At 44.0% G+C, this 23283-nt stretch overlaps 5 protein-coding genes across 6 annotated transcripts; 3 read left to right on the top strand and 2 right to left on the bottom strand.

Moving 5' to 3' along the window:
- Positions 1–9: 9 nt before the first annotated feature.
- Positions 10–2218, bottom strand: LOC128731658 (exocyst complex component 5). The gene is made up of 2 exons (XM_053824790.1): positions 2186–2218; positions 10–2121 (listed from the first exon to the last, which is right to left on the bottom strand). Exons 1-2 carry the CDS (start codon positions 2216–2218, stop codon positions 10–12), a joined length of 2145 nt encoding a protein of 714 aa, XP_053680765.1.
- A 352-nt stretch (positions 2219–2570) lies between these two features.
- LOC128731659 (ras-related protein Rab-1A) lies at positions 2571–6734 on the top strand. 2 transcript variants are annotated; one of them, XM_053824792.1, is made up of 6 exons: positions 2571–2584; positions 4434–4506; positions 4590–4637; positions 4727–4774; positions 4850–5077; positions 5280–6734. In XM_053824792.1, exons 1-6 carry the CDS (start codon positions 2571–2573, stop codon positions 5472–5474), a joined length of 606 nt encoding a protein of 201 aa, XP_053680767.1. In that variant the 3' UTR covers positions 5475–6734. The 2 variants fall into 2 exon arrangements, with proteins under 2 accessions (XP_053680767.1, XP_053680766.1); XM_053824791.1 differs by lacking the exon at positions 2571–2584 and adding an exon at positions 2819–3144.
- Positions 6735–7056: 322 nt separating this feature from the next.
- On the bottom strand, positions 7057–8658 carry LOC128721171 (uncharacterized). Its single transcript, XM_053814896.1, has one exon. It carries the CDS (start codon positions 8656–8658, stop codon positions 7645–7647), a length of 1014 nt encoding a protein of 337 aa, XP_053670871.1. The 3' UTR covers positions 7057–7644.
- A 495-nt stretch (positions 8659–9153) lies between these two features.
- Positions 9154–10197, top strand: LOC128721172 (RNA-binding protein pno1). The gene is made up of 3 exons (XM_053814897.1): positions 9154–9333; positions 9441–9534; positions 9620–10197. The coding sequence occupies exons 1-3, from the start codon at positions 9215–9217 to the stop codon at positions 10034–10036; spliced, it is 630 nt and encodes a 209-aa protein (XP_053670872.1). The 5' UTR covers positions 9154–9214; the 3' UTR covers positions 10037–10197.
- A 962-nt stretch (positions 10198–11159) lies between these two features.
- LOC128721170 (lysosomal-trafficking regulator) lies at positions 11160–23184 on the top strand. The gene is made up of 9 exons (XM_053814895.1): positions 11160–11252; positions 11317–11396; positions 11601–11817; positions 11937–12053; positions 12116–14807; positions 15078–19156; positions 19220–19379; positions 19465–22846; positions 22909–23184. Exons 1-9 carry the CDS (start codon positions 11160–11162, stop codon positions 23033–23035), a joined length of 10947 nt encoding a protein of 3648 aa, XP_053670870.1. The 3' UTR covers positions 23036–23184.
- Positions 23185–23283: the final 99 nt, after the last annotated feature.

Raw genomic sequence — 23283 nt, 5'->3', positions numbered from 1 at the left:
GTACCCGATTTACACCATTCGCTGATCCGAAATGCCCTTAAGGGAGTTCGATATTTTAATGGTTTTGTAATCACTTCGCAATTGAATAAAATTCATTACCACTGATTTATCTAGATAGTTCAACGTTTCCCCGCCGCACACTTCCTGCAGGTTTTCGTGCTTAACCAACAATAAATTGCAAAGCGCATGCAGCACGTCGAATAACTGCGTTACCAGCGGACTCTGCAGTACTCGAGCGCTCTTTCGGTACTCGTTCACATCACAAATGGCGCACATTGCACCAGCCGTGTTATACTGGAACTGTTGCAAATGCTCAAATATCACGCGGTGGTAACGGATACCAAACTCAGTTAAAATTGCTGCCAAATTTTCCCCATCGATCGTCTTCTGGATGAGCCCGATCAATGGATTTAAATATTGCACCACCGCGAGACAAGCATTCGAGGCAACCGTATCGACATCCGTATCCGGCTTGAAATCGGACTTCTTCTGCTCACTCGAAAGGTACGTCTTCACCCATCCGAAGATAGCATTCAATGTACGCTCAAGACCGGTTTCAATTTTATTCTCCACCGTCTCCAGGTAGGAGCGCTTTTTCTGAATACAATCCGTATACTGCGGGGTGCCAATCACATTCGGGATAACGCTTGCGTTGTACGTCTTCTCCAGCAGATGGACGATCGCGTTGCATTTCTGTGCAACGTCGAAGAAGTATATTTGTGGGACGCTTTTGCATTCGGCAATCGGTATCGCTTGCAAACCAAGATCAAGCGCATAATCGCAATGCTCGTGAAGCAAATGACGTAACAGAATATCCGTGAGCTTAAGAATATTTCTAGGTAAATCTGTTTCCTTTGAAAGCAGGCAACATCGTTCGAATGCGTGTGAAGATTGCTGCAACAGATTAATTGCTAGCTCCTCTGACAAAAACGTCTCACCGCCGTAGTCTTCAATTTGGGCAATATTTATGTTGGCTCGGCTACCAATCAGCGCCTGCATGTCCCTTCTTAACTCCTGGAAACGTTCGATCTGCTTCTTTTGATGATTTTTGTTTTCATAGAATTTTTTTAACTCCACTTGACATTTCCCGTCCAGGGTACGGTGTTCCACCTCAATGTACGTGGCAAGGTGACGATCAAATATGTTGGCCGTCAGCTTTTGCAACAGATCGTCTTCGGAGCCCTTGAAAAACTCCTGCAGCTCATCGCTCAGTTTCATTGTACGGGAATACAACTCCGAAAGCGTTTTTAAATACTTATTCTCATCCTTGCGATCGTCTAGTTTTGTTTGTACGAACTGATTGATTTTCAGTTGGTAAATGTTCAAAATAAATTTACTTATCACTTTATCCGGTGCACTGAAAACCTGCTGTATGATTTTGTAGTGTTTATGACACAACGGCACGATACCCTCGAACACATCCCGACCACCGTATGTTGTAGCCTGACTTTGCTCGATGTAAACATCGATAACTTGCGTGTATCCTTTAAACTGAGACAGGATATCGGAAAGCTCTTTCATCCGATCGATATTCTCCATCTTCTGAGCCGTGGCAAACTCTTCGATCAATTGCATCTCGACATCGTCATACTTGGATTCGATTTTCTTCTTGGCATTTGCAAACCGCTGCGCAGGAAGATCTTGCGATATTTGGAACAACTTCTGAATAATGTCGGCCGCCTCGTATAATTTGCTCTTATCGCTGTAGATATCGTTCACGATAGGTCCCGGTGTGAGAAATTCCGACATGTGGTTCAGCAACAGCTGCGCCTCGACAGCACGACTGCGCGGCATATTTACGTTTTGAAGCTGCTCCCCAAGATGGATCACTTTCCCGGCAACTGAGTTGATCTTTTCGTCCAGCTGGTGAAAGTAATCCACGGATACCTGATGTTTAGAAACGAATTTATCAATCGCTTTCACAAAAATCGCTTGTTCTTCCTTCAGGGTTTCCTCAAGTTTATCGCATTTCCTCTGTTGGCGCTCCTGTAAAATTTTCATATCCTTTATTGTTTCGACAAAGGTTTCATATAACAAGTCCGGATCAAACTGATCTGAACCGATTTCATTGTTTGTACGCCAACACAACCGCTCAATGAACTCTTCAACCTCAAATGGGTCCTGAAATGCGATAGACAAAAGTATCAGTATACGACTCAAACATTTCATACACGTGTAACTGTACCTGCTCGAGTTCCTCCACATATTGAGATAGCATTTTAACAGATTCAGGCTTTTCAGTTTGAATAATATTTAGGTTTTTCCCCAGTAAACTACTGTTCTGCTAAAACGAACCTATCTGGAAGTCGATAATTTTTGTTGCAATGATACAAGGCGAACGCATTTGTCAACAAAAGTTCAAGATGTGTATAGCAAAACATATTTATATGTGTTTTAATTAGGTCTAAATGCATTAAAATGAAACGAAAAATCATATTTATTTTGGCTTATTCCTCTTTACATGGTAACAAATCACAATCATTCATATTCGTTATGTATAGATTAAGTTATCTATTTATCTCCATCTTACGTTCAAACTAAACGACATGGATAAAAACTAATGTCCTCATATGCTAAAATCTTAGCAATAGTATCATGAAATGTGTATACAATTACAATGTTTTCCAATAAACCTTTTTGATTGAATATGCTACTATGAAGCTAATTTAAAGTTTATTATTTAAAAATAAATTTCATTTCTTGTGTCAAATATATCGCAATATGGCGAGTGCAGTGGGTACACCTGCGCTCCTGTTGCAAGAACCTTGGTTTTCAGCCCTGCCTGATCGGGATGATGTGTCAGTGCAGTGAAGAAAAAAAATCAGAAATCTTGGAAGTGTTGTACTTTTTCATAGCAATTCAATTTTGCTGTGGTGTCCGTCTCCTCTCCTCGTTGCGAGAAAAAGTAGACGTATAAAGTGAATTCCGAATTGTGATAGTTATATTATTGCACATTTCCAAGTTTAACGGCGCTGCGAAATCCATTCGTTAGCGATATCCAACCGTGATAATTTGGTGTGCTGGAAAGAGTATCGGTACTGCAATCGAAGCAACCCCGAGTCCTACATTGTGCTGGTGGAGCCTAGTTTTTCCCTGGAACTGAGTGAAGGAAACGTTTTCCGCATCGACCATGAGTCCCGAATAGTAAGTGGTCAGAAAGTACAGTCGGTGCAGTAAAATGAGGTTGCTGTTCGATATTGTTAAATTTCCGGAGTCGCCTACTGCGTCAATCGCTGCTATTGGGAACGTTCCCAAGTCGTTGTGCGGGTGCCGCGGCAGGAGAAGGGAACAAAGAACTATCCTCGTTACTTACAACAGTAAAAAAGGAAGGTGAAAGAAACGCATAGAACGTTCCGTTTGCATACGGTTGAGTTTTGTTTCACGGTGATAAGAACGAGCGGTGACGATGACGAAGATATTCCGCTGTGGGCATTTTCTAAACTTCCCTCCGTCTCCCCTTCTCGGCCCTCGCCTACCGGGATGACGACGAAGTAGAGCTTTCGTCGTCGTCGTCGCCGCCGTCATCGCCATCGTCATCGTAATACCATCGACGGTGGTAGCACCCGCACCCCAGATGAGTGGGTATGACAGAGAAAGCAATATGCACAATAGCTCATCGATTTTAATTCGCGTTATATCAGTCCGCGGAAAGAGATGGCGTGCTTTATCCTAATAGTGAAAATCAGAGAAACGCACAATGGTATCGTATCCAACAAATGCTTTGAAGGATCGCAGGCTATTTGTTTGATTGTTTAAATGATCTTGATGTAGCACTGAGCTGAAACGGTAGACTGAAAGAGATGGAATATACGAAGTAAACAACATGCACACACCCTGTTTCTCCTCGGTTCTGTTCAATTCACCCTTAGCAGACCGTCAATAGTCAAGAATTAATAACTATTCGAAGACTTCATTACTAGGATGATCTTAAAGAAGTCGTTTTTCTGCATATGCTAAGGTTCGAGGAATACAAAGAGTTCAACTCAGTAGAAGCAAGAATATTCGTTTAAATTCTCGCTTTATGATGACCTCGTACAATGAGTCACCAGTAAAGGGATGTGACTGATAGTGAACGAATCAATGGAAGACGAAATAAACATAGGTCTTACTAAATACAAGAATTGCAAGATCATCAACTTAACTGACAGGTGGACTTTAATCTCAAGCGTTAAGAGATCATCCATTAGCTGCGTTGTGTTGTGCCTTTTCATAAAATATTTTTTAGATTCATAGGAACTTTATTTTCATTTTGCGAAAGCGTGTTTCCAATGTACGTTACTGATATCTAAGAGCTGACATTAGCATGTTTTACCATTGTTCATAGTTTGTCTGCTGTATCATAAGGGGCGTTTCGAAAAGTTTTTTTTATCATCAGACTACTGCAAGTAACTAACATTAGGCTGTCATTCGTTTCATTTCTGGCTTTTCTTTAGCGATTACTTGTTTAAACTGCTGCTGATCGGTGACTCCGGTGTTGGAAAATCATGCCTTCTGCTAAGATTTGCCGTAAGTAGGACATGTTTATCTTGGAAGTAGTATGCTGAACTTGAATATTTAATGGATCATATCTTATTATCATGCTCTAATAGGATGATACATATACGGAAAGTTACATCAGCACAATTGGTGTGGATTTCGTAAGTACCAAAATTTGCTGATTACAATAATAGCAACTAATTCGAAAAATCAACATTTCGTTACTATGTCCCTTGTTTTTTATTTCCAGAAAATTCGAACCATAGATCTGGATGGCAAAACCATAAAACTGCAAATTGTACGTTTGAAGAACAAAATTGTTTATGTACCATGATGAGCAGTTGGTAATGCTGTTTTCTCGTATTCATTACAGTGGGATACTGCAGGACAGGAGCGCTTCCGCACGATAACGTCGTCGTATTACCGCGGTGCGCATGGCATCATCGTGGTATATGATTGCACTGATCACGATTCGTTCGAGAATGTGAAGCAGTGGCTGGAGGAAATCGAGCGTTATGCTTGCGATAATGTGAACAAACTGCTAGTAGGCAACAAGTGTGATCTGCAAACGAAGAAGCGTGTCGACACCACAACGGCAATGGTGAGAAATATTGTCTATTATCACAATCAATCTAAATAGAAGAACCATATCATATAGTCTATTTTGGTTAGTTTATGTTTCAGTATGATTGAGCAAACAATTACGCTACATTTTCGTAAAAATAATGAATATGTCGATATTTAAAATCGATTTTTCACCGATGACTTTTATAACGTCTTTATCGTTTGGCATTTACTTTTAGGAACTGGCGAATCAGTTGGGAATTCCATTTCTGGAGACTTCGGCAAAAAATGCAATCAACGTAGAGCAGGCATTCATGACTATGGCCGCCGAAATTAAGAATCGTGTCGGACCTCCGTCCAGTGCCGCAGATCCGCCAAGTGCTGTGAAGATCGACAAGGGACGCAATGTGGAAGCAAAGTCAGGCTGTTGCTGAACACTAAACTGTTCCGTGTCAGCAGTTAATCTTATTATGATTTTCATCCTCTCAATCGATCGACCACCATGCTCCTTCCCTTTGCGCTACGTGCCATCTATGGCGGTAGCAACAGCATGAATTGAGGGCGAAGCCGAAGAAAGACCCTGAGTGTAGGAAGATGCGCAACAGCTAAAGTAATCGTCACCTAACACATCCACACACCATAGAACAACTATCCGGAACACACCTTTCCCAAAATTCAAACTGGGACATGCGACCGCAATCTGCGGGAGCAAAGAAGTGCCGGTTGTATCGCTACGCGCATCGTAATATGTTTTCTTTTACGATCTTTTTCACGTGTCTGGTTGCAGTATCACACACTTCTTGCTAATAGACTACTATTATTATAATTATTATATATGAAATACCGACATGTTTTTTTGTTTTTTTTTTGGAGAAATAAAACGAGCGTAGTACTCTGCAGCAAAAGAGCGAAAAGCATAGCAATGTGTAGGCGAGTAGAATGCCTTTATGCATCGAGGGATGGGCAGTGCGTGAAAGGAATGTAGAAGTATAAATATCATAAGGTTAAAAGAGGTCAACATATGCTTAAGTGCATTCTGCATGATTTTTTCGGATACCTGTGGTACGATAACGCAACGGAGACATCGTTTGTGGATAAGGGAGTTAGTTTTAAATCTGTATCAATGAGCCACGCATTCAAGAATTCGATTGTAGCGTTTCATCGATGAGGTGCATACAGCAAACTCCATAAACACCACACACAACACACATACAAAAATACAAGCATACAGAAAGAGACATAATAAATAGCGGAAATTGGAAAATATTGAAATCTTTGGAGGAATATTCGCTGGAAAGAACAAATGATTTGCAAAAATTACGATCAATAGTACCGATCGTTTTTTTTGTTTCTTTCTGTTACTTACATATTCTCATATGAAATCTAGTACAGTACATATTTCCTTGAAAGACATGTTCCAGTGCTATCAAGAAATAATAAACAAAGTACTCAATTGCCTTCGATTTTTCTCCAAGCACCACCTTATTAGATTACAAGCTTGGCACCGTGCATGGTATGGTAGTTTGTAATAAAGTACTATTCCGTTTGCATTAAAGGAGAGCAAGGAAGAATAAACAAATATTGCCCTATTTAACCATGGCAAATAAGCGTTTAGCAATGCAGGCTAATGAAGGCCTAAGTGCTGGAATTAGTACAACAAACTGGCATGAACATTAAACAATAACATAATAGAAAAGTAATTACGAGTTTTTTTTAAATAAAGAATTTTTTTCTGCTCTAAGAAGCTACTTTTTTTCTAACAAATCTATCTTGAAATTATTTTCAATTCGTCATCTAACTTTAAAGTTTAATGCAATTTTTTTATATTCAAACTGAAGAATATCTAAATGATAAGCGATAAGTGGAAATACTTTTTAATAACATACGAATCTATTAGTGTACTACGAATCAGAGAAGAAATGGCTTGGTCATGAAAAAGGCATCGGTGAGCCTGGCTTTGAAATTATTGTGGTTTGGGATCTCATATGAACAAAAAGCAAGTCATCAAAGTTGGTATATATTGACGGTAATTCATGATTTTTATTATCAAAATTTTGTGATGCACTGCTTAACACAAATGGTGATATAAAATAATAAATAGTTTATTACTACTTTGAAAGATATTTCTAACGTATATCTTAACAATAAATTCTGTTGGACTTTGTCGAAACGTAAAAGAAGGAAGTTAGAAGTTGGATATGTGCCATGGGTAGAGAACAAAAGATGAATGGAAGGTTTTGCAGTCTCGAAAGAGATATTTATGGATATATAATGAAGTACGAATCATAAATTATATTGCTCGTACTATCGTAAGTTCCAATTTTCGTTTTCTTGCTATTGGCACAATCCTATTACACTAATTATATCATTGCACTATGACACACAGTTTCATTTACGACACGTAAAATCGGTTAATAGTACGAAGGACAGGAAACTTTCCGAATTATAGTACCAAATATTGAACAGCACTTCGGAAAAAAATAAGCTTGCTCTATCAGTTAAATGAATAGACACAAAAACTCAAACTACACACACACACACCTTCGTCGAACGTCCGATAAAGATCTAAATGAGCCCGATACTCTGTCGATGTTAGTAAATTGCTTAAATTTGTTGCAACAGTTCCTCCGTGTCCTTGTTGTAGAAATCTTCTAACTGACCATCATGTGTCTCTCTGGGAACTGCATCTTCTTCCTCATGCATGGCTGCTTTTCGCGTGATCGTGGACGTTATACTACTGGCCGAAGTAGCAGTCGCACTACGCTGGGATGGTGTGTATTTAGTGCGTTTTGGAAGCGTTGCGTGTTCTTCCTGATCCAATGGACCACTGTCCACCATGAATGGTTCCGAATCGGTGAGTGCGTCCGGTGCGGGAGACGTTCTCGTTTGTTCTTCATCTCTGTTAAGCTGACGTTCAAACTGACCAACAGCTGGATTAATGATACCCGTCCGTTCATCTCCTTCCTGTTCATCGTCCTCTGGCTCTTCTTCGTCCTCTATGAGCTTTTTCTTCAAGTGATTGATCACTTCCTTTTTCTCATTCAATATACTGATACATTTTGTTATCAACTCGATCTCGTACAGCCGGCTATCCTCTTCCTGCTGACGCTGCAAATCAAGCAGCTCCTCGTGCTCTTCCTTCAGTTCATGTAGCACCTTGTTCTTTAGCTGCACGTCGTTCCGTAGACGGTTCTGTGTTCCGATCGAGTTGGAAAGCACATCTGACAGAAGACACTGGGAGCGCAACAGAATGACTGAACCGTAAGTCACGGTAATTGCCGGACCGATAACCTTTCTCCATACAAAATTGTTCTCCTCAACGGCATAGCTGAATCCATTTGCTCCGCCCTCGGTACAGAGTGCCACCTTCGTCTCTTGTAGGAACTCGTTCCAGGGACGTTCTAACCGTATGGCCGTCTGCTGCAGTACCTCATGATCAATCTCAGATAAGAAGCTGAGGGGTGTGTTATACAGGGGACTGAAAACGATGATCTTCAGAAGTATTTTCCTTTCACCCCAGGTGCTCTCGATGAAGGCGTAATGGTTCCACGTTCCACCTTCGCTTCCTGTGGCAGCCACGATCGGTAGTTTGTTCAAAAATATGTTATCCAGTTCCATCGCGTCGTGGCATACACTAATGGTGATTCACGTTGGTTGAAACCTCCTACCAAACTAATCCGATATCTAGAGAGTCGAGATAAGAAACGCTGTTGTGAGAAATGAAACTAACTTAACTTTTGCAAAATCGTGAGCTAGGCAACATAAATGACAGCATCGAATTTGCTGCAGGCGAACTTTAGGAATGTTTGCAAACCTTTTCTTGAATCTCCTCTGCAAGAGCTGCAACGGGACAATTGCACTGCACTCGAGCGACGCGCACTTGTTTTTTTCCACTTTCTTGTTTAACAACTTTGCCCTCCTTCACCACCTTTTTCGCGTTTGCGTGCCCTTCTTTAGTGGTTCCTATTTATCAAGTTTGTGCACAAACAGGTCCTCATGGGGTGGCAACGGGTGGTTTCGAGTTTTGGGGTGGTGCATTTTCTGAACTGTCAAACAAACTGTCAAAGGTGACGGCCAAACGCATGTGCTTGCCGTGGCATCGAAGAGGAAATATTTAGAGAAAAGTTGTAGTGTAAATTAACTAAGAGATTAAAAGAACACTCCGTAAAGCATCATGGACGTCGACGTAGCAGTTGAACCCATCCATGTGGAGTCAGTATCTGATAATCTTCCTAAAGCGAATGCTCAAAGGAAAGCAAAGGAAACGCGGAAGGTTTTCATTCCTCGCACACGGTATGTCCTATTAAACTTGTGATGCACGTTTTCAGTGAAAGGATATCAAAACGCTTTTTATTACCGGTGCACTAACAATATGCTATCCTTTTTCATGACCAATCCAGCAAAGGAGCTCTCAAGGAACAGTGGATGAAAATTTTTACGCCTGTTGTCGAGCAGTTGTCGCTGATGATCCGGTACAACGTAAAACAGAGCCAGGTAAGATTATTACAATGATTGATGCACAAAATGATACTTGTTTTGTTCAGCTCACACAATTCATGTCCCTTTTATCGTGTGACAGGTGGAAATAAAAGCTACACCAGCTACATCGGACCCAACACACCTTCAGAAGGCGGCCGATTTCGTGCGGGCGTTTGCGCTTGGTTTCGAAGTCGAGGATGCGTTGGCTCTGATACGTCTAGATGATCTGTTCATCGAAACTTTCGACGTGACGGATGTAAAAGCACTGAAAGGAGATCATCTAAGCCGTGCTATCGGACGGCTTGCTGGAAAAGGTGGTCGGACGAAGTTTACGGTAGAAAACACAACCAAGACCCGCATCGTACTGCAGGATTCGAAGATTCACATCATGGGCAGTTACAAGTACATTCAGCACGCGAAACGAGCGCTGAGCCATTTGATTCTTGGCTCACCGGCTAGCAAGGTTTACGGTAATTTACGCTCAGTTGCAGCCAATCAAAATTCGCAGCGTATGTAAGAAACATATTGCCTTTGGATGGGAAATGTAATTATAATGATGATCATCAGAATGGATCGTTTATGAACATAATTATGCTAGACGATCTTTATGTCCGGTTTTTTGTTAACAGATATTGATCTTGTAAAATAGATTTGTAATGCAAATTAGCGGGTGGAACTCTAAACAACTTTCATACATGGAAACGTTAAAAAATATATGCTTAAAATATAAAGCTATTTCCAGTAGTGTTTGCCCGATGGATATTATTCGGCTTGAATTGAGAATTTCTGTTCTAGCAGTAATCTTTCGTAAGTTATTTTGAAAAAAAAAGCTGTATAAAATCCTGCAAAGGCATAAACTCGAAGCATTGAGAATTGGAACGCAAGCTCTAAACGACCGATAAAGGAAGTGCTTTGTGGATTCGTTGGTACGTTGGTGTGCGTGCCACAAAAAGAAACGAATGTGTGGTGAAACGAAATCAAAACAAAGTCTTCCTACCTTGGCGCACGCACCCACCGCTAGCCAACCCTTCTGGGCGCGATCGTCGACCATCGCGTCTTGTGACGACAGCCGAGCGAGAGGTCAGGCAATCCTACGCAATATAATGTAGTGCACTGTGCGCGTATCTTTTGTTTGAAAACCGAAAACGCGAGCTACCACCAGCTGCCTCGCAGTCCGTCTGATTATGTGCAGTGACCGCGGGTGATTACGATGAGCAGCACTGCATTGCAAAGGCTATTGCGGTTTGGTGTAGGTTGAGTTTGGCAAATCTTGTTTAGTTTCTAATTTCCGATTAGTTGTTGCAGCTAGTATTATTGTGAAATAGAGAACTATTTAGTTATTTCGGTCGGTGACATATTTTTGTCCGTTTTGGATTGTTCAGTTCGATGATATCGCAATGGACAGGCAAAATGTGTCCTTGAGTGTGATCTGCGACATTGCGGTAGGAGGCACTAAGCGAAGATCGTTTGCAAGAAAGTAGTGTAGCTCCCATAAATATTGACCTTGTGTAGTGTCGTGTGGAAGCCAGCTCCGGGCAAACATATTTACCATTCGTGGGATTCAAGGTGCGCGCTCGGTCCCTCGCTGGACACTGCAATATAACTCGCCTTATGTTAAACAAACGGCATCTCCCACGGTCATGGAGTCGGAATTATCCGACCGAGTCATCGCTCGGTTGTGCGACCAGTGGGCACTAATTTGCGATTGTCATTCATCAGCAGATGTCTACCAGGTAAGGCGAGAAACTACCGGAAGGTGCAGCGGTAATTCAAACATGGCCATTTCCTCATTTCCAGCGAAAGACGCACATAGAGCAGTTTCTCGAAGGATTAAACCAGCTCAGCGAAGATGAACGCGTGAAACTCGACAGACTGAAGTAAGTACCGTAGAACGGAAATGGGGCAGTCAGCCAGTTTGCTTATCATTTTTCGGTAGTAGTTACTCTGGCTTAACCAAAGTTTGTAGATAAGTCGTCGGAAAAGAGATGTTTTAATTCATTGGATTGGAACCACGTTTCTAATCTAATTTTATGTTTCTTTTTTATTATACAACGCTCGCATCTATTGATCTCCCGCCGTAGCCGGTACGAGAACATTTCGTCAGCCTTATCGCGGCAGCTCCTACTGTTGATATACGAGATATGCGATCCCGCCGTTAAACGGAGTAATCGAGCTGATTCAACAACGCAAACGGCCGAGACGAGCAACAACCCTTCTTCTACTGTCACGATTGCGAGCGTTGATAGTCAGGATGATGATCGGGAGGATGCTGAAAAGTTTACTAGCAGCTCGCAAGAGGTATGCCCGTGGAATATGCGAGTATTTACTGCAGATTTGTGAAATTTAAACAAATTTTAAGATTTTTTGCAAGACATTTACTAAATGTTTTTTCTAATTCATTTCAATATTCTTTCAAGGATACTTTACGGCTACATGCAGATACTAGTGAAACACGTTGCCAGTGGTTAAAGAATTTTTTTCTTCATGGAATTGGAGGTTTATTGTTGCAAACGTTATCTAACATTGGAGCCAAAGTATGTATTTAATTGAGTTAAACATAGTATATATATTTCTTTATATTTTCTCGCCATTACAGGACATAGCAAACAGTCGTGAAATTACAGCTGTGCTGGTACGTATATTGCCCACAACAAAATGGAACAAGGAATCTGGTTCGAACGCCATATCACTTCAGTTGGAACCCGGTTACACGGAGTTTGTCAGAAATGTTCTTCAGATGCGCGTATACAATAACGAATGGCAGCGTGAGAGCGTTAAACGTGGTGTTCAGAACGGTGCAACTTCTAACGCCTTGCTACGAACAATACTTCCATCGGAATCGCTAAGCGGCTCGTCAGTGTCGTTAGTTCGTCAGCTGAGCGGCCCCAAGTTTGTCGCAGCCACCACGTACTATTCAAAGGCAGCACAATATTTGTCTAACAGCTCTGCTGGCGATGTGACAACGCTTTCCCAAGATCAGTTCACGCTGACCGTTTTGAATTTATTGGAGAGCTTAGTCGTGCATGAAAACATACTGACAATCGACGAAAATTCTGTAACCATCTCTTGTTTGCGCGTTGCATTGGAACAATTGAAACGGCAGGAGCAACTAGAGGAAAGCGCTGAAAATCGTCTTATTATCAGGAACAAATTGCTGGGTCTCCTGATGCTTTGTCTGAATAACATGTTCTTTCTCGAGTCTCTTGACATTAATGATTTTAACCTTCGAATGGTGGCTTCCGATCTGGTAACACTACTTCAGAATGAAATCGGCGTACGCCCAAACGACACGCTATCGCTCGAGTTTATGTACAATCTAATTTTCACGATCATATCTACGATTAACCAGTCGTTTCTACACTTCTGCGATAACCTAGTCAGTGAGCAGCTATTTATGTCGCTGTTTAAGCTTCTCGAAAGCAACCTAGAGCTTGTTAAACATACGTACAGTTTTTTACAGTTGACGGTACCCTCCGAGACAAGAGCAATCCATAGTGATAAACTTTGGAGCGAGACAACGCTAAGTTGTGCATCCCGTCTGATCGAGATCCTGTTGAAACTGCAACAGAACTTTATTTTTGGGCTGTCGCCCTCTCGAACGAACTGTAAAAAATCGCGCAAAACACGTTTTCGGTTGCATCACTCTCGTCAGGAGACACGGAACGGATACGTATGCGCATTAGAGAATCTCCTACTGAATCTGTTTCCATTGGTAAAACACTCGGACCAGAGGTTGATGGTGAGCTTTTTTAAAATGTATCAACTTTGCTGTTGCAATACGAACGTGCACACAATGGAGGTGCTGCTGAAACTGTCCAATGACGAAGTGATACCTAAGGTTAGGTTAAACTTTATCAGTCGCTGCGTAGTCCAGGCCATCTTTCATCGATCCCAATGCGAAACATGCGAATCAGACCGATCAGCAAATACGTTTTACGAACAGTTTACGCGCACCCATCGGGAGGTATTTTGTGAGTTCAACCGGGCGGAGAACCGAACCCGCATGCCAATGTTTCTGCGGTATCTACTGGATATTGCGCGAAATGTACCCTTTCGACTGCGCTCGTTTTTGCTACAAGATTTGGTGTTAGAACTACTGCACACCGAGTCCTCATCATTTAGCGACGCTTCGTCAGCTGTAGGTGATAGTGGAAAGGAAATTGTGAATGCAGGCCTTTTGATCATATGTCGCGTTGTTGTCGAGGATGATCGACGAATGATCGAGCAATTCTATCGAGAGGAGAACTTCGAACTGTTACGTGCGCTAAGCGGAAGGGTTGAATTCATACACAACATGCACGAGATTATGATTACAGGCGTTCGAGGAAGTTCCCAACAAACCATACTATCTGAAATACTGCTGGACATCTCAGATGGATTAACATCGTACATCGGGGAGATATTATTGGCGGAAATTGGTAGTGAAACTGGATTATCACTCAAGTTCTTGAAGAAAACATCGACGGCGGAAAGCAAGCACCAAGTAGAATCATTGGACACTAAGCTCCTGTTGTACATAGAGCTTTGGAAAACGGTGCGCCAATTATTGAAAGAGAGTGACCATTTTCGAACGCTATTTTTGCAGCGATATGATGGTGTAAAGGGCGTGCAACAATTTCTGAAACTGTCGTACAACCTAGCCAGCATCTGTCTTTACAGCAACAATCCGCAAGCTCCGTATGATTTGTTCACGTTTACTGACGACTCTTCATTTAAGTTGGCAACTGCCAGCGAAATGAGTAGCGTCGAACCGGAAAGACGAAGTGTGTTAGACATTTTCCATTTCAATGATCAACTTATCGATGGATCCTTATCTAGCACTAGCTTGTACTACAGTGCAACCGATGAAGACAAGATGGCGTCGCATATCAAATTGAATACTACTTTGGTTGCACCGGACGAGGAGAGCGATTTTTCGTTCTTGCACGAGCTTCGTTTCGCAACAATTGCTACAGGAGTATGGCAAAACAATTACGAGTACAACAGATCATCGACTGCTGAAAACAATAAGCTGGAAAAGAAATGGTCTCTTTCCGAGCTCTTCAACATACGGCATATTCTCAGTAGTTTGATGGACGATTACTTAGTAGGTTCCAAGCATCGTGAACCTTCTGCCGCAACGCATCACTATCTGGCGCTTCCAAATGATGCCAGAAAGCTACTCACGAGCCACGCCAATCCGGCAGTGAGGAAAAAATTGATAAATCTCTTCGAAGCCATCATGACCTCGATGCAGTTGCTTATAAACGCAGCGGTTGTGGAATATGAAAGCTGTAAATCGGAGTTAGGTGAGTAATTGACCGTTTGGCAGGGTGGTAAGTGTGTCGGATGCAATTCGATCCGGGTCGACATGTTTTTCGTGTTGTTTTTCTATTTCCACTCGTGTACGGCATCGGTTGCTTCGTATCCGTCCAATCGGTGTACTGCCCTGAAGCCAAACTAGTGCCGCACACACACGCACTTTGCTGGGTCTCCCTGCAGTTGATCGTTTCGATACATTTCATTGCATCTTGTACGCGAAGTATTACATACACGAATTGTTTCCGTTTTTATTACAGTCAACACAATGCAAGTGGCATTGTTCGAACTGAAAAAACTGTTGCTGAGCTGTGCCATCAGAGATTGGGATTGTCCTAACGCCGCCAATAATGTAATAAACGTGCTTCATGCATTGTTAAAGGTTGCCGAAATGCGAAAAGAATCAATCCCAGTGCCGTATTCCATGAACCTGGATAGCTATTTGGAAGGAGAGCATGGCAATTTTGGCATCACCCAAACGTACGAGGACGAATTGGATCGGATGTCCGCTCCATACCGCGAGGAAGAAGCCAATCAGGACGATTTTAGCTCCACGGATGAGTCCTATACAACGGCTCGAGACGACGGTTATGAAGGAGACGTGGAAATTGAGGTGCACTCTCCTCAAGTGCAACTCGCAAAGAAAGACGTCAAAAGTCGTGTGAAAGTCTGCAACACGGTCCGCTCGGTGAGTGAACAAATTTGCACCATTGTGACTGAGATTCTGGTGGAATTGTCGAACCGTTGTGTCGAGCGCCCAGAACATTGGTGTCCAGTATTGGCGCAGATGATCGTTAAATTGAACATAATCCGTAACCATCTCGGTGGATCGCTGTATCTAATAAGAGGCTTCGCAAAAGTGCTACACACAAACGACAGCAGACTGAAGGAGCTGCAATCATCCATCTTGGACTTGATTGTCGATCTGGAGGATTCCGATGTGCTGGTAAAGTTCATGCAAATCTTGGGCCACAAAGATCCACCGGTTCAGTTGATCCTCACGAAACTGACAAACCTGTTCGAGGCTGGGCTGGGTTTGGAGTGCTACCAATGCTTGCACTATCCAGCGGTGCAACGTGACCGTACATTTTCTGCCACATGTGATGCACTACTGGCAAAGAAAATCACCTTCTTACGAGAGCACCATTTGTATTTCAACGAACGCACAGGACTGGCGGATGCTGGTACGATAGTACCCTTAAATTATGCAAATTTTTATCCCTGGCACGGAAACGGATTCACCGTTTCACTCTGGGTGCGCGTGGAGCAGCTTGCGGACGTCCAACAAACGGAGCATACACATCTATTGTCCGTGGGAAGTGAAAAACAAATGCTGGCGCTATACTTCAACTCCCAGCGCCAACTGGTGATGCGTTTTAGTAAACCGGATCGTCTGCTGACACCAGAAAACACGAATGATTATCTTAGAGAGGCGGTCGTTTTGTCGCAGTGCTGTGACAACTGCGCCAAAGAAATGAAGCATTTGTGGATGTATAAGCACCTCATGCGTGGTACAACTGATGCCTGCACGCAAACGTTCATGCTAGACACTCCGGGAGCACAGTGTGTTTATTGCTTCATGCAGCTTCCCGCAGGACGGAAATCATCGACAGATCAGCGCATCACATCTCGTTTTAACGCCTCGTTGGACGCACATTATCGCCAGTGTGCCATCGGATCGGATTGGTACTTTACCGATGGGTGTTGGACGATGTTGACCCTAGCGGTGCGTCAGTTAGACGAATCGATTCACGTGACGATTTCACACGATGGCGTGCAGCAGTTGACACAGTTGTCGCTGCCGAACGCCTGCAAGATACACATAGATACGGACCTAACGTTCCTTTCCGTCGGCCACCGGGCGAACGAGGAAAAGGATTGCTCGGTGAGTTATGGGTTGAGTGTGGTTCATGTATTTAATAGATGTATCACCGACGAAGCGGCATTGGCAAATCTCTATGCCATCGGACCTAATGTGACAAACTTTTTGGCCTTCGCTAGTGGCCATATGATACCGAACTATGGTTCCTTGAATCTCTCAAAGCTGTCCACCGATGACCTGCGGACGGTGGCATCGCTGCAATTGCTCGAAAAAACACACCTTGGATTCCTGGCCGCAAGTAGAATGGACACATTTATCGGACGCCATCAGAACATCGGGCTTATGACGTTCGGTGGGAAACTGCGGCTCACAGAAAATGAATCTCTCCAAAGCTCGTTGCTTGCCGCTGGCGGTGTGCCTATCATGCTCATTTGTTTCGCCCGAGTGGTGGAAATCAGCGAGGACGCGACGCTACACGTTGCGGCGCTGAAACTTTTACTGCGCGTCGCACATTCCAATAATGAATTTTTCAACGAATTTGTCCAGTGCAACTACCTCGAATTAATCGGCATAGTGTTAAAGAGCAAAAAGTGTCACAAAGACATCGGTCTGCTGACCACCCTGTTGGAAGTGGCATTCGATCAACCGATCGTGGCAAAGCGTGATGATCAATATCGTGTGCTGACGTCTTCGATTGCCCGCATTCGCTATCCTGGTATGATAACGTTTCTCTTGGAAAATTTTCACATCTGGATCGAGCAGTCCGAAGAGGTGCTCGATCTGCTGCTGACGACCCTGGCCACCGCAACGCGGGACAAACACCCCGGTATGATGTACAACTGCCACCGCCTGCAAGATGCCTCGCTCGTTCCTGCACTGATCGACTTTTGTCGGGTTAATTTTGTCATTCCTGCAAAAACGGTGAAAATTTCGCGCAAAGCTGCGGACCTGCTCGTGTCGTTGATTGCAATCCTTTCGCCAACACCACCGAAGGTCGCGCTGCTGAACGAAATCATGGAGCTGCTTCTTTTGATGCATAAACCGACGGACAGCTACGTGACGCACGATCGGCAGAAGTTTTACTTCAACATAAGCCCTCAGCAGTTCGGAAGCAGTGGAAAGCGTAGTGAAAAGACGACTACGAGTAACAGTGGAACCAGCAGTGGTGTTGCAACGCCAAAAATGCAGTTACGCGATCGACGCCTACGTTCGCAATCGCAGCTGCGGAAAATCCTTCCTTTAACGATAGCCTCCGCTGGCGTGTCAACAGGAAGTTCTCTCGATTCAGCAACTACTAGTTTCATCATCGATGCGAGCCAATCCTCTTCGACGAATGCTAATTCCAGCACCGGCACTATCGTGTCGACCGATGAAAAGAACCGTAGCCCGACTGCTCCGATTTTGCCCAAAAGTCCGAAACTCAACTCACCGGATGGTGTAACCGAGGAGTACTACGAGAAACTGAACAAAGCCCTTGCCAAGGGCAAAGTGCGCAGAAAAAGCTTACTCGACAGCATCGACCGAGGAAGCAGCAAGCGGATGTTACGAAGGCTGAAGAGTACTCCGAACATACGATCATCTTCTGCAGGATGCAAGCGGAAACAGTTCGGTTCACCTCGGACGCCACATGGTACGCCGCGAGCGTCTCATGGTGCTCGGAATGATCTTAATCGCATTACCGGTCACCATCAGCACCAGCAACAAGCGCAAAGCGTTTCATCTTCCTTATCGTCCGCAACCACGGCAGCTGTGAAGTATAAATTTTTCGAACAAAATTACTTCGCTACCGGGAACGATTTCTTGCAAGAAAGTTTTCTTCGCGTGATGTGTGATTTTCTGCTCATCCTGCCGGACAGTGAAGCGCGCAAGTTTTTGAGCGGAGAAAATCGCATCCTTGAAACCCTGCTAATACTAGCAAACAATGGCAACATCCGCATTCGGACGATGCTGCTCAACCTGGTGGCGGTGATCGATGACCGGGTTGATAGTGCACGATCCAATGTCGGTGAGGTAAACGAGCGCACCGGCACCGGTTCCTTGTTGCAGCAGTACAGCGAGGAGCAGTCGAAGGTATTTTGGTATCATTTAGCCAACCAAATCGGAGCGCACAGCGTCAACGGCGATCTGCTGAGTAGCTGCTATCGATGGATAACGAAATCGCACACTCCACTGGTGATGGACCGTGGTGAAGACCATCCTTTGGCGACGCTGTTGCAGGATGGCTCAGTAGAGGTACTACGTGAAAATGGTCTCAATGTGCTCATCGCAATTCTCATCCAAGCGCACGTAGATCCAACGTTGTTTCGTTGCGTTCTGCACGTTATTGAGTACGTTTGTACGAAGCATCGTCGACGGGCGGGACAACACATGATCGATAATGGGCTGGTATGGGCGCTGGCTAAAACGACTGTTAAGATGAACGAAAAGGAGGAACATGTACAAAAGGAAAGCCAGATGTATTTGTTGGAATTTATGAGCAGCTTTTCTCACCTGATGATACTGAGCAGTTTTGCGAATGTAAGTGATTGGTGGCGCGAGAATGAAGCGATTCATTTATTGGTTTTTGAACTATGTTTTCAGCCTTTCTGGGATTTGCTAAACGGACTGACATTGGCACAGAAACATAAGAGCGACCGTGTAACGAAAGCGGTGCGTGATCTTCAGGCCGCGTTGCTTCGCAATGTGTTGCAATTTTTTATCTTTCGCCCAAAGCAGTCAATTATTGGAAACAAGAACAGTTGTAAGTCACAATCACTTCATAAGTTACGCTGTATGGCTTTGCTTTCGCAATAAATAACTTGTTCAATTTCGTTCTCTTCCGATAGCTTTCGCCGTTGAACTGGCTGGGTGTGATCTTTCAAAAACCGAGATAAAGGCACGCTTCAATAGACTGCATGATAAGGCGGTGCAATTTGTAACTAACAGTGATCCGGAGGTCGATTTATCGGATCCAGAAATGGCGCTTATACGCCACCTGATGAATCGTACATTAAATGGCAATCCGCGCGGAGGCAACATTATCCTTTGGTGTCTTCTACCGAAACGTCCCATTCGGCTTAAGTTGTACACCATCCGGCAGCTCGGCCAATATCTGGAAGGTGGCGGAAACCATCTGACGGCTATTTGCGACGTTAAAATGCTGAAAGTCTTCGTTCAGAGTATCCTGCTGCTGAATCAAAAACACATTCCGCTTGAGGATCTTCGGCTGGTAAATACCTTCTACCAGTCCATCGATGGAGGCTTATCGCACGGTGCCAGTTGGAACTTGACACAAACGTTGAAAGACTTTGAGTACTTACGCACGATCAGTATGAATGATCAAGAGCAAACGATTATGAAATCGATTGCTCGACAAGAAAAACTGATACATTCGTGCACGGTAGCAGCAATGCAAATTACGAGAAATAGCGTCGAAAAACAAAATCGACTCCGAAAGGAACTTATCATACAGCTGCGCAAGGATAACGATTACCGATTCTACGACCAGTGGCGTCAATTAGTTGGACGGTTCACGCACGAGGATGCCCCGTGGTATAATAACCTTTTTTATCCGAGTTCTTGGGAATTGGACGATACATACGGACCGGATATGGCATTGAAACGAATGCGCCGCTGCCAACTCACTATAGATCGTCGGTTTTTGCTGAAGGAAGCGCAGCCAGAAAAGAGCGATGGGAAGGAAGACGACAGTGAACGAACATCCCTGTTGGCGTATCTCTTTCCGAACGATTATCGGCATGAGTATTCAGTCGAAGACCAGGTACTGTACACTTTTACGGTGCGTAAAACGTCACCAAGTTGCGAACTGGAGTGCGAGTGTATAATAACGAGCACGGAGCTGGTGCTGAAGCCTTACGAACCCTCCAGCGAATTGGAGGTATACGATCTGCACGATATTACTAAGATATGGACGAAGCGGTTTGAACATCAGGAATCGGCCGTGGAGGTGTTTTTCAAGAGCGGGAAATCAATTTTTATAGTTTTTGAACGAGATTCTAGCGATCGGGAGACGTTTGAAGGATTCTTTCACGATCTAGTTGTGCGGTGCGGACGCCAAGAGTTAGATTACTACACCCAGCAGTGGCGTGAAGGAGCGCTATCGAACTGGGAGTATTTAATACTGTTGAATCAAATTTCTGGCCGCACGTACCACGATCTTATGCAGTATCCCGTATTTCCGTGGGTGCTGGCAAACTATGATACGAGAATACTTGATCTGCTAGCGGAGCGTAGTTTCCGTCTACTGGAGAAGCCGATATCCGTGCAGCACCGTGAACTGGAGAAACATTACATAAATAACTACAATCACCTTCGGCAAGCCGAAAGCGGAGATCCAAATGGTGGCCGACGAAAGATCCAGCCATACCATTATAGTTCGCACTATTCCAATTCCGGCACGGTATTGCATTTCCTGGTGCGAGTGCTTCCCTTTACTTCGTTGTTTTTGCAGTACCAGGACGATAGTTTCGATATACCTGACCGTACTTTTCACTCGCTGCAGACGACATGGAATCTGGCAAGCAAGGATTCGCCAACGGACGTGAAGGAACTGATACCTGAGTTTTTCACTTTTCCCGAATTCCTCGAGAATCAGGAGGGTTTCGACTTCGGTATGCGTCAGTCTGGAGAGCCAGTGAATCATGTAGAGTTGCCCAGTTGGTGTAACGGCTCGGCCCGTCTATTCGTGCTAATCCACCGGCAAGCACTGGAAGCAAATATCGTCCGGCGTCAGTTGAGTCATTGGATTGATCTAATTTTTGGTTACAAGCAAACGGGCCAGGCCGCGATCGATGCGATAAACGTGTTTCATCCGGCTACCTATTGTGATTTTACGGCGGCCGACATTGACGATCCGGTAATGAAGCTTGCCCTCGAAACAATGGTCAAAACATACGGGCAAATGCCACGTCGTTTGTTTGATACTGCGCATCCGCCACCGGCAACGAATCCACTCATAGCAAACCCTCCCAAAGTGCTGGAAAGTGTCGTCGGACTACGTTGGGGATTGTATTGTGGAAGTCCTATGCTGCCTAATCCGAAGCTCGTTGATACATGGAACAATCCTTGGAAAGAACCCGCAGAAGGTGCTATGGTCGAAAGAGGCATACTCCCAGCCACGACGCTGATCCCAACTCTCGAAGGAGACAAGGTGTTTGTGTTACCCGAGAAAATGAATGTGTTTTGTTCAGCCACGAACGAAGTCAATGGAAGCACGAAGAAACACTACGCCATCAATTGGGGCGAAACAGACGATCGACTGAGAATTCGATTGCTACAGGAAAATGGACCATCCGAACGACCTCGCGAGTTATTCTATAGCTTCGCCAGTGATCCTATTACCACATGTGGTACGGATCCAAATTGTTCCAGCATCTTTTTCGGGCACCGTTCCGGACGTATCGTAGTATTTCAACAGCGATCACGCAGGCGGCGGGTGTCCTTTTTCAACCAAAACATGCAGCCAACGATCACGATGATGTCACGATCACGATCCAGCTCTTTCCGTCGGTGGATCGATCGGAAAAGTGCAAATCTACGACGCCGACTGGAAATTGATCCCGACGAACAGCACCAGCAAGAGCAGCAGAACCAACGTGCACCTAATGATGACCAGCTCGAATGGAGCTATCCGATACAACTGCTGAAGCACCGTGCTCCGATAGGTGCAATTCAGATTTCGATGGAGTACAAAATTGCGGTCAGTGTTTCGATAGATGGTTGCGCCTCCATTTGGGATGTGAACAGCTTGACGTACGTTCGCGAAATCCCAAGACCGGTCAACATGCTCCATTCGATGATAAGCCATGTTGCCATCAGTCCAACAATGGGCGATATTGTGCTCGTGCACTCCACTCGGCATATCGACTCAGCACGGTTTGGTGGAGCGAGAGACTCCTGGTCTAGCGCAACGTTGGTCGAAGAGGACGACAGCTTCGAGGTGACGGAGAATTATAATGTTGATTATGTGAATATAACCATGGCCACAAACCGCCATGACCAGCTTCGCCTGTACACGATAAATGCACAGTATGTGGAGCACGTGTTTCTAGAGAGCCCTATTCAGGCTGTAACGTATTCTTCCATCAAGGAGGGATGCGGAGTCAATTGCATCGTTGTGGCCTGCGAGAGTGGCATTGTGCGGTTCTACTCCAGCTGGAATCTGGCGCTGCTACGAGAAGTTAATGTCGAAACGAATGGTATTAAGTGGTATGTACCGTATTATGGCTAAATGTGCTCTATATATTAACACTCGTTTTACGTTTTGATAGCGCCCTGTTTTCGAAGTATCAACACCTTTTGCTGCTGGCATCTAATAATACCGTTCAAATATGGTCAACCGAAGGTCTTCCGGGTTCTTTGCCTAGCATACAGGAGCCATATCAGTGCGGTGGATAGAAGACTCACGGAAACGAATCGTTATATTCATGTTATTTATAATGATGCTAAATAGTGTTTGTTGGGTAGTACATATATACATTGTTATAAGTGTTATTGATTTTTAAAATATAGATTACTTAACGGGTTCGAGTTGAAGGTGATAATATTGAAAAACAAACAAGGGTATATGTGTAATTTTACGAAACAAAGCATTTTTACAGTTACATTTATTCAAAAATGCTGGCATCTTAGGCTTTGGCAATGTG

Source organism: Anopheles nili, chromosome 2, assembly GCF_943737925.1.
Source record: "Anopheles nili chromosome 2, idAnoNiliSN_F5_01, whole genome shotgun sequence".
Lineage (NCBI taxonomy): Eukaryota > Metazoa > Arthropoda > Insecta > Diptera > Culicidae > Anopheles > Anopheles nili.
Note: the sequence above shows the minus strand (reverse complement) of the source record. Positions and strands in the feature narration are given on the sequence as shown.

Excerpts from the sequence above, each read along its gene's own strand:
- LOC128731658 (XM_053824790.1), bottom strand. The coding sequence starts at position 2,218 with ATGCTATCTCAATATGTGGAGGAACTCGAGCAG. Across the intron at positions 2,122-2,185 it reads ATGTGGAGGAACTCGAGCAG|GACCCATTTGAGGTTGAAGA; the intron begins GTACAGTTACAC and ends ATCGCATTTCAG.
- LOC128731659 (XM_053824792.1), top strand. Across the intron at positions 4,507-4,589 it reads GCCTTCTGCTAAGATTTGCC|GATGATACATATACGGAAAG; the intron begins GTAAGTAGGACA and ends ATGCTCTAATAG. Across the intron at positions 4,638-4,726 it reads GCACAATTGGTGTGGATTTC|AAAATTCGAACCATAGATCT; the intron begins GTAAGTACCAAA and ends TTTTATTTCCAG.
- LOC128721171 (XM_053814896.1), bottom strand. The coding sequence starts at position 8,658 with ATGGAACTGGATAACATATTTTTGAACAAACTACCGATCGTGGCTGCC.
- LOC128721172 (XM_053814897.1), top strand. The coding sequence starts at position 9,215 with ATGGACGTCGACGTAGCAGTTGAACCCATCCATGTGGAGTCAGTATCT. Across the intron at positions 9,334-9,440 it reads GTTTTCATTCCTCGCACACG|CAAAGGAGCTCTCAAGGAAC; the intron begins GTATGTCCTATT and ends TGACCAATCCAG. Across the intron at positions 9,535-9,619 it reads ACAACGTAAAACAGAGCCAG|GTGGAAATAAAAGCTACACC; the intron begins GTAAGATTATTA and ends ATCGTGTGACAG.
- LOC128721170 (XM_053814895.1), top strand. The coding sequence starts at position 11,160 with ATGGAGTCGGAATTATCCGACCGAGTCATCGCTCGGTTGTGCGACCAG. Across the intron at positions 12,054-12,115 it reads TATCTAACATTGGAGCCAAA|GACATAGCAAACAGTCGTGA; the intron begins GTATGTATTTAA and ends TCGCCATTACAG. Across the intron at positions 19,157-19,219 it reads TACTGAGCAGTTTTGCGAAT|CCTTTCTGGGATTTGCTAAA; the intron begins GTAAGTGATTGG and ends CTATGTTTTCAG.